The sequence below is a fragment of the Octopus bimaculoides genome, chromosome 6 (assembly GCF_001194135.2).
Source record: "Octopus bimaculoides isolate UCB-OBI-ISO-001 chromosome 6, ASM119413v2, whole genome shotgun sequence".
NCBI classification, from domain to species: domain Eukaryota; kingdom Metazoa; phylum Mollusca; class Cephalopoda; order Octopoda; family Octopodidae; genus Octopus; species Octopus bimaculoides.
In genome coordinates, this window is record NC_068986.1 from 11,561,705 (window position 1) to 11,572,091 (window position 10,387).

General features: G+C 38.6%; 1 protein-coding gene across 1 annotated transcript in view; it reads left to right on the plus strand.

The window, feature by feature from the left end:
• The window catches only part of LOC106880526 (serine-rich adhesin for platelets), a 41,355-nt gene extending 30,974 nt beyond the window's left edge, over positions 1-10,381 (plus strand). Inside the window, exons 4-5 of the mRNA XM_014930501.2 lie at positions 9,157-9,223; positions 9,757-10,381. Coding sequence (XP_014785987.2) covers positions 9,157-9,223; positions 9,757-10,358 — 669 coding nt within the window. The 3' untranslated portion in view covers positions 10,359-10,381. The remainder of the gene's footprint in view (positions 1-9,156; positions 9,224-9,756) is intronic.
• Positions 10,382-10,387: the final 6 nt, after the last annotated feature.

Here is a 10,387-nt window from a genome sequence, read left to right on the forward strand (position 1 = left end):
TATATATATATATATATATATATGTAAGGTTGGGGAGGGTATTGGATTTAACCAAACCCCGGAGGATACAGGTAATACCGAGTAAGTGCTGTATACCGACTGGTTTGCCCCAATCGTTGTATGAACAGGATTGTGTATTATAAGTCGTGTATTAGCGTGTGTATATGTAAATATATAAAAACAAAAGGATAAAGACAGCAAAGGTAAGGTTGAAGAATTTTATGGATAGAGTCTTAACAGCTGTTTCTGGGAAGAGCCCTTCATCGGAGACAGAAAAAATATATATATTTTTATATATTTACATATATTTACATATATATATATATGTATGTATACATTATGAATACAGATATGTATCATCATCAATTTAATGTCAACTTTTCCATGCTGGCATGGGTCAGATGGAGTTAATTTCTACAGCCTGATATCCTTCCTGTTGCCAACACTTACCTGTTTCCAAGCAAGATATTTTCCGCATGGTTAGGAATGCTTTCTACAGAGTATTGGGAATAAACAACACTGTTTGTATGACAGTGACACTCATTTACGACTGTCATGTGATCTCAAGATCACATGACACAAACATACACAGACGCACACTTATATGCATACATGTGTATTCGTACATACATACACACATAAACATGCGCACACACACACACACACACACACACACACACCAGGCTCATTTTATATATATATTTGCTTATTCATATATATAAATCAATAGAGTTTAAAACAGGTTATCCATTGAAACTCCTCTGTACTGATGACTTTGTTGTTAAAGCTGAAAAAGTAAGCAGAATTAGAAAAGGAATTCCTGGTGTGGAAGCAAAACTTGGAATTGGAGGGCCTTGAGTTTAATTTGGAAAAGACCAAAGTCCTTGTAAGCAGGGAGACAAACCATATGTTTATCCATCCATAAAAATGGCTCTGTTTGATTTGTAGAAAAGATGTAAGTAGTAATTCCATATGGTCTATTTAGTGCAAACCATGGATACACAATACATGCCATAGAATCACTGGAAGATTAACAGAGAAAGTGGACTTCGATGCACAGGGACAATAAACATATGTCCAGGAGGCTCCTTTAAGGTTGTAGGTAATTTATTTAACTCATAGGTGATGAAATTAGCAGTGGGAGAGGATTCTCTGCAAGTATAGTTGCTACAATAGGATGGAGAAAGTTGAGGAAGCTGTTATCTCCATTGGTAACAAAAGGCCTCAGTCTCTCTCTGTCTCTCAATGAAAGGCAGATTGCCTGTATACAACCAGCAGTGCTACATGGTAGTGAAACATGAGCTGAGAATGCAGAGGACATATGAAGGCTAGAAAGAAAGGAAGCTTGCATGATCCACTGGACTGCAATACCAGTGTACCTGTGCAACACAGTGCAAATATGTTGAGAGAAATATTGGGCATAAGAAGCATCAGATATAGTGTGCTGGTGTGGTCCTGTGATGTGTATGGCTGAGGACAACTGTGTAAGGAAGTGTTGAACACTAAATATGGCGTGTACTTGTAGAAGAGTGAGACTCAGAAAGACCTGGTTCAAAGAAGTGAAGTCTGACTTCAGGCTGTTGAATCTGAAGAGGAGATGACAAAGAACTGAGATGAATGGTGATTTGCTGTAATTCAGAAGACCTGGCCAACTTAGCCAAAATGAGGTCCTAAAAGCATAACATTGATGCCTATGCCCACACTCACTCGACCTGTCTAACCTTCCCAGCTCTTCAACTTCATATCACTCACTCCTCCCTCCTCCCACAGCACTATTGCCCAAGAGCTGAACTGTACATATTCGTTCCTCCTTTTTGTTCTGGCAGTACTCATTCTTCCTGGAACCTCTCTCTTTGCTGCCTATCCCACACTCCCAACATCATCCTTATCCCTATATCTCCATTGGCTACCCATTTTCTCTGAACACCCTCTCAACTCCACTATCAACATCCTTTTCTGTAACTTACTATATCCACCTTTATGTTTGCCTGACCTCTGTCTCCCTCACACTTCACCTCATACCACCTACCTCTCCACTCAATCATCCTCGATTCTCTGCCCCCATTCTCTCTATCCCCTGTTTTATGCCTTGAGGGCACACTGTATTACCTCATCGTGTTTTTCCCCTTTCCTGCTGGTGTAGCATGATGCCTGTTCCTGTCCCTCTTTCTTACTTTAGCATCTATGTGCATAAAACAAAGCCACCTCCCTCAGTACTCCACCATGCCACTCTGAGAAAGGATCTTGTCTTAAAGGGTTACTTATCAACCTCACTGGAGCCCTTGCCATGTAAAAAGCATCCAGTACACTTTTGTAAGGTGGTTGGCATAAGGAAGGACATCCATCCATAGACACCATGCCAAAACAGACATTGGAGGACAACACAGCCCTCGGGCAAGTTGGATCATGTTGAACCATCCAACTGATTCTGGCATGGAGCAACAGATGTGAAACAGTGATGATGTGTGTGATATATGCATAGAGGTAGACGGAGCTGTATGATTGAGAAGCTTGCTTCTGAGCCATGTTGTCTCCTGTTCAGTCCCACTGTGTGGCATCTGAAAACAAGTGTCGTCCACTATAGTCCTGGGCCTACCAAAGCCTTGTGAGTAGACACGGTAGATGGAAACTGAAAGAAGACTCGTGTGTGTGTGTGTGTGTCCTTGTCCTGACATCACATGATGATCATAAATGAGCCTCACTGTTAAACAAGTGATGTTGTTCATTTGCAGTCATCCATGGAGAAACATTTGTGGTCAAGTTGGAAATATTACCTGGGTAAGGGTTGGCAACTGGAAGGGCATCCAACTGTAGTAATATTTTCATCAAATCTCATCTGATCCATTCAGGCATGGAACCTGGCTGCTGGAATGATGATGATGATGATGATGATGTATGTAGACTGAAACAAGTAAAAGAGAACCTATATATAATATGTATCTTGTGTGTGTGTATGCAAATGCGTAAAAAGTACTCAATCCACTCTGCAAAGTGGTTTATGTTCGGAAGGGCATCCAGCCGCAAAGACTATGCCAAAGCAGAGAGTGGAGCTTGACTCAATCCTCTAGCTTACCAGCTCCTGTCAAATCATCCAACCCACTCCCAGCATGGAAGATGGACTTTAAATGATGAAGACAATGATATATAATATTTCTATGTATCATCATCGTCATCACTGAACACCCAATTTCCATGCTGGTATGGGTTGAATGGTTTGATAGAATCTGGCAGGCTGCAGGGTTGCTTCAAGTGTGTGTGTGTGTGTGTGGTTATGAATATTTGCTTTAATGGTAGATTGTATATTAAAGAAGAATCTAACATAAGATGGAAGGATTACATAGTACTTTTTAGTAGAGTAGATATTTATTAATTTTTATAGGGAAAGTTTTCACTCATTCATTGTCATCAGTCCTGATGACAAGTATGCCAAAACTTCAGAGTCACTGTCAATCTTTTCCTTGTAAAAATTAATGTGTGTGTTTAAGTGTATTGTTGTTTGTCCCGTCGTCGTTGACAATGACCAAGGACATCATATGGGAGAAGACTGAACACAGTGTGTCCAGCTGTGACCAGTCAGTCCGATGGATACTTGGAAGGCCCTGCAGGTTGGGCACTTGTGGTCTGTTGGGACTGAAGGCAAGGGTTTGGCTCTGGACTTGTGTAGTTTGCATTTTCTTTGTGCCTTTGTAATTCTCTTCTGCTTACAGGAGGTGGCACCTCTGTTAGTGCAACTTTGCCAGGCAGGGCAGTCTTGTGCTTGGGTTTCTTAGGGGATGATCCCCAAACCCTCCAGTGAGGCTTTCAGTGTGTTCTTGAAGCCTCACTGAAAAGCTTGGAGGTCAATCCCCAACACCTGTTAAACACAAATGCTTCACGTAAATGTATGTGTTTTAATGTATTCATATATATATTACTTAGGTCTGTCATGATCCTCAGGAGTGATAAGGCTGGAACTTAACCTGGTTGCCATGATATATAATTGAATGAGATTACAACACTCCTCCTGAATGGGATGCTAATCCATCACGAGGTTAACTTCCCAAGTATTGCTGGAACTCATTTCACAGCTCAGTGGGCTGAAGTAATGTGAAATGAAGTGTTTTGCACAGGAATGCAATGTAATATCAGGTCGGGGAATTGAAACCACAATCTTGTGATCATGAGTACCACAGGCCACATCTTCACATGTATCTGTATACATATAGAAAATACTTGTATGAATATATATATATATATATATATATACACACACATGCAACTGATTTATTGTGAGAGGATGGTAATGGAAAAAGTAACAAATAAGAAGATAGATGAGGTTTGTGTAAAAGAGATGGAGTCATTTTTTGCCTCTGAAAGTTCAGCTTTGAGCCATTTTAAAGTGTCAGATCCTGTCGAACTGTTCCAACCCATACCAACCTGGAAAGGGGACATAAAATGATGAGTTACCAAAATAATAAGATAATCCGTGGAAGAAGATATTTTCTTCCCCGACGAAACTGAAATGTATTGATTTTTCTTTAGAAATTGTTTGAAAAGGTAGACATATTTGAATCAGATAAAAATTGGCAGTTTGCCCCAAAGTATAAATTGAAGTTGTTCATTTTTAAAAGCTCCTGATTTTGTAGCAACTTGAATTAAAGTCACTTTTTATTCAGCAGTCATAAATATTGACAATAGGCGCAGGCATGGCTGTGTGTAAGAAACTTGCTTCTAAACCATGTGGTTCTGGGTTCAGTCCCACTGCATGGCACATTGGGTAAGGGTCTTCTAACATAGCCTCTTGGCTGACCAAAACCTTGTGAGTGGATTTAGTAAATGGAAACTGAAAGAAGTCTGCCATGTGTGTGTGTATATATATATGTATATATGTATGTGTGTGTGTATATATATATGTATATATGTATGTGTGTGTGTAGGTGTGTACCACTGCTGCTGGTGTGTTTACATCCCTGTAACTTAGTGGTACGGCAAAAGAGACTGATAAAATAAGTACTAGGCTTTAGAAAAAATATGCACTGGTGTTGATTCTTTCAACTAAAAGTTCTACAAGGTGGTGCTCCTGCATGGCCACAGTCTAATGTCTGAAACAAGTAAAAGATAAAAGATAAAAAGAATGAATTTGATTTAATGAAATGATAAACATAACAGTTTGGAAGCTTCTGTAATAAAATATTCGAGGTAATATGAAAGTAATTGATAGTCATTGAAGATGGAATCATTAGAAAGAATTGAAACCACTGCATATAATCAATGTGTGCATGGTCTGACATTACAGTTGAAGGTTGTTGCCTTTTGTTGCATATGGCATAAGTATGTTAGGTAAGACAAAGTGAAAGACCAGTTCATTGAGCAAAGTCATATTTGTACCATGTGCACTGCTGAGTGGCTGTAGTCTGAGGGGAGATTCACCAGCTTTTTATTACTGTAAGGAAAAGTTTCTAGAACATTCATTCGAGTTACTTAGCAGAAAACTTTGCATATTTCTTTTAAAATTCACTGCATCAACCATAATAAATCGGCCAGTTCTGATTGGTTGAGTCATATTCACATAAATGTTAATGCCTTTTATGGTGACAGCAGTATGGTAGATCATAGCTCCAAGCTAGGAAAATCTGAGAGCATTGGTTCAAAACTGAGCAGGAACTTTGCCACAATTTCTTACAAGATTTCTTTTGTACAGGGCAAAGAGTTTGTGTTTCTTTATTATTAGATTTCTTTGAACTTGGCACAAATTAAACTTCTTTTTGATTGAATCAATTTCGGTATATAACTAGTACTTTTATTATGTTATTAATTACCAAACTATGCAAGTTTAAGTTAACAACAGTGAAATATTCATGCTAAACCTAGGATTGAAACTATGTCACCCTGGTGCATTTATGCAACTCTTCTGCTGTGATATTCATGCTTTGGTATTAGTAAAAACAAGCAGGACAGGTTTGAATTGCTACAGAGCACTTCTTCCGGCCAATGTTTGTACATACAGTTCTATATTTAGGAGATGAGGAATTATGTACATTATTTACATTTGACGGATGTTTGTCCTCATCTTGTTTGTTGCTAACACAACATTTCGACTGATATACCTTCCAGCCTTCGTCAAGTGTCTTGGGGAAATTTTGAACCTGGGTTCTCATTCCTAATGTATTTTTCGATGTTATTATGCCCACGGGCATATGGCATAGTGATTAAGAGTGTGGGCTACTAACCCCAAGATTCCGAGTTCGATTCCAAGCAGTGACCTGAATAATAATAATAATAATAATAATGATGACATCGAAAAAAAACCTTAGGAATGAGAATCCAGGTTCGAAATTTCCCAAGACAGCTGATGAAGGCTGGAGGGTACATCAGCTGAAATGTTAACAACAAACAAGATGAGGACAAATATCTGTCAAATGTAAATAATGTTTGTACATCTACAAGAGAGACAGAACAATATTTAATTCTAGATACAACTTGCCTGAGACCATCTTTCTTTCTGTGAAGTTTTAATGTGATCTATCAAAATTTCATGTTAATTTATGTTCCAAACACCAAATTCATGGTGACAAAAGTGATTTTATGAAATTCACCATTATTTTCAAAAAGAATTGAAACAAAGACAGTGTTTTCCAACACAAATATGGTAACGAAAGGATGAAGGTGAAACAACCAAGACAACTTTATTCACTGGTTTAGCAATGACTGCAGTGAAAACCCACTACACATCTAAATTCCCAGTTCACAAATTGAACAAAGCTTTGAGTCTTGTTTACAATCATAAAACTGCTCCCAGAGGTTGAAAGAAAATCTGTTTTGAGATTACAATTCTGACTTCCAGCTTAACGAGGTGGTTTCATTAATAATACTTTACTATTTTACTATTAGGAAACATTCATTTAAATTTCAGAATTACTCTTTGCTATATACACACACACATACACACACACTCTCTCTTTCTCTCTCTCTCTCTCTCTCTCTCTCTCTCTCTCTCTCTCTCTCTCTCTCCCTCCAATTACCAATGTTCTATGTGGAAGGCTTGATAATTGTTGAGAGATTTCTCTCTGCATGAAACCAATGGTAGCCTTGTTAACACATAAAGTAAATATATATATGTGTGTGTGTGTGTGTTCTTTTTTTTTATGAATGAAATATTTAGAATTAATATTATATTTAATTATTATAGGCGATGAGCAATGTAATAAAGTGAATGAGTTTCTTGTAAATCAGACTGGCTTGCAACCATTTTACTTATCTATCATGAAATATCAGAAGTTGTAGGTTCTAATCTTGTCTGTCTGTTGTTGGTTAACTTCCTGATATATGATAAATTTTTGCTTTATTTTTACCATTATTCAAATGTTTTGTGTCCCCCACACACACACACTCATACTTCACTTAGTTGCATTAAACCTGACAAAAAGTCCCTCACCCTTTCTTTTTTCTAACTTATTTTTGATGCTAAACAATTTTATCAAGATTACAATTAGAGTAATTTGTTTAGAATTTTGCTGGGGGAAAATAATATAAATGTATTTGTTATTCAGTTCGATATTTAAGAGATGAGGAATTATGTGCATTATTTACATTATTTACATTTGATGGATATTTGTCCTCATCTTGTTTGTTGTTCACACAACATTTCGGCTGATATACCCTTCTGCCTTCATCAGGTGTCTTGGGGAAATTTCGAACCTGGGTCCTCATTCCTAAGGTATTTTTCGATGTGTTTTTATTATTATTATTGAGGTCACTGCCTGGAATCGAACTCAGAATCTTGGGGTTAGTAGCCCACGCTCTTAACCACTACACCATATGCCCACAGGCATATGGTGTAGTGGTTAAGAGCAGGCATATAGCGTAATGGTTAAGAGCATGGGCTACTAACCCTAAGATTCCAAGTTCAGTTCCAGGCAGTGACCTTAATAATAATAATAATAATAACAACATCGAAAAATACCTTAGGAATGAGAACCCAGGTTCGAAATTTCCCCAAGACACCTGATGAAGGCTGGAGGGTATATCAGCCGAAACATTGTGTTAACAACAAACAAGATGAGGACAAATATCTGTCAAATGTAAATAATGTATTTGTTATTGTTTGAGAGATCAAAGTGCTTCTTGTCTGGTTGTCTTCAAACATTCTCTCTTTCTTTTCTATTGCTTTTACATTCTATCATGGAAATTAGTGCCATGTTTGTACGAGCCCAGGTGAAGCCGACTGCAGATGCAGACCTCGGTGTAGATCTCGATGGTAGTAGCAAAAATTGGAAGACACCTTTTCCATTTTGTTTCATCTTTAAAGGAATGTTTATGCTGGGAGCTAGTAAATACTTTAGTGAGAATGAAAAGGGTGGAGGACATTTGCAATGGTATTGTTTCGTAGTTGAAGAAACAGGGGTGGAGGTACGTTAATATTGTGGAAGAAATAATGGTTTAATGCAGGATATCATCATCATCATCATCATCATCATCAAGATTAGAAGGCACAAACCTTCACACATTCTTGTATTCTTTTATTTGTTTGTCATTTGACTGTGGCCATGCTGGAGCACCGCCTTTAGTCGAGCAAATCGACCCCAGGACTTATTCTTTGTAAGCCTAGTACTTATTCTATCGGTCTCTTTTGCCGAACCGCTAAGTGACGGGGACATAAACACACCAGCATCGGTTGTCAAGCAATGCTAGGGGGACAAACACAGACACACAAACACACACACACACACACACACACACACACACACACACACACATACACATATATACGACAGGCTTCTTTCAGTTTCCGTCTACCAAATCCACTCACAAGGCTTTGGTCGGCCCGAGGCTATAGTAGAAGACACTTGCCCAAGGTGCCACGCAGTGGGACTGAACCCGGAACCATGTGGTTGGTAAGCAAGCTACTTACCACACAGCCACTCATGCGCCTATATATGTATCTTTTAATTGTTCAAACTTCCAATCTCACTTTAATCTAGAAGGGACCCTGTCATCTCTGATAGGCTGACCTCTAGGGTCCACCATGTGTTTGAAGTTGTGGTTTTTATCTAATATGTAATAAAAACAGTGACAAGTTTTTGCTCTCCTTGTGGCTGTCTTTTCTTTTAGTTTTTGTGTCAAAATTGTAAGTTTTCAATTTTATCTAATTTTTTATCCTTTTTTTTTTTTCTGTAGGGTTCAGTGAGTCCCCAAGTCACTGCATCATCTCCTTTACTCAATGGAATAATACCGTCCCCCTCTGGTAAGTAGCAATCTGCACCAATTTAGCAAACTCAACAGCTTCTCATCAAACTTTTTATCTCTACTCGTTATTTTAACACAAACGGGCTTTTTTTTAATGTCCTTTGTAATCATTCCTCCTCCTCCTCCTTCTTCTTCTTCTTATTATTGTTGTTGTTGTTGTTCTTCTTCTTCTTTTCTTCTTCTTCTTCAGTTCTTCTTCTTCTTCTTCTTCTTCTTCAGTTCTTCTTTTTTTCTTCTTCTTCTTCAGTTTTTCTTCTTCTTGTTCTTCTTCTTTTCTTCTTCTTCTTCTTCAGTTCTTCTTCTTCTTCTTCAGTTCTTCTCCTCCTCCTCCTCTTCCTTCTCAATTTCAAAACCTGTGCATAGTTTCTTCTCTCAGCTTTCTTACCTCCCATCCATCCATGAAAGCTGATAGGCCAAAGCTGGTTGTGAGCATGGGAAAAAAAAAGCAGTTGTTAAATGGTGGCAGTTAATTTGAGAATCTCAGAAGTTTTGGGAACCTGAAATAATCTTTGTTGTTTTCTCTGTTCACAGATAAAAGTTCAACCAATCTTCGACACGGGGCTCAGGGCTCAAGCCATCGATCACACAAGTCGAATCAAGCTGCTAATGTCCACAGCAGCAAAGCTCGTCACTCAGCGACCTCATCTTCTTCATCAGCCGGTGGCAGCAAAGCTCAGACGTCAAGCAACAACAGTGGGGGTAGTGTTGTGACAGGCAGGGGCAACAGCAGTAATAATAACAATAACAGTACAAAGTCATCGACTTCATCGCCAACATTAGCTACACCAGCAACATCAGCATTGCACACTATAACAGCAGGTAACAAAAATAACAGTAAAACTGGCGGCAGTCAACAACAACAACAGCAACACATACTGTCATCACACACGCATATCAAGTCAAGCAGCGGGAGCAAGGTAGTAACAAAACCAGTTGGTAATAATAAGCTAAAAACACAGTCGCTGCAAGTGACGTTTCCAAACGCACATCAGGTAGGACATGTAACTGCTGCAGCCCAAAACTCCACTGTTTTTGCAGTTCAGCAATCAGACAATTCCCAGAGAAAAGACATGAGTGGCGCTGCTCAGGTGCCACCGGGTCATGGCACCACTCCACCTAGCATGATCTCTTAGCGAATAATTGGGTAGAAAAAAAAAAAAAA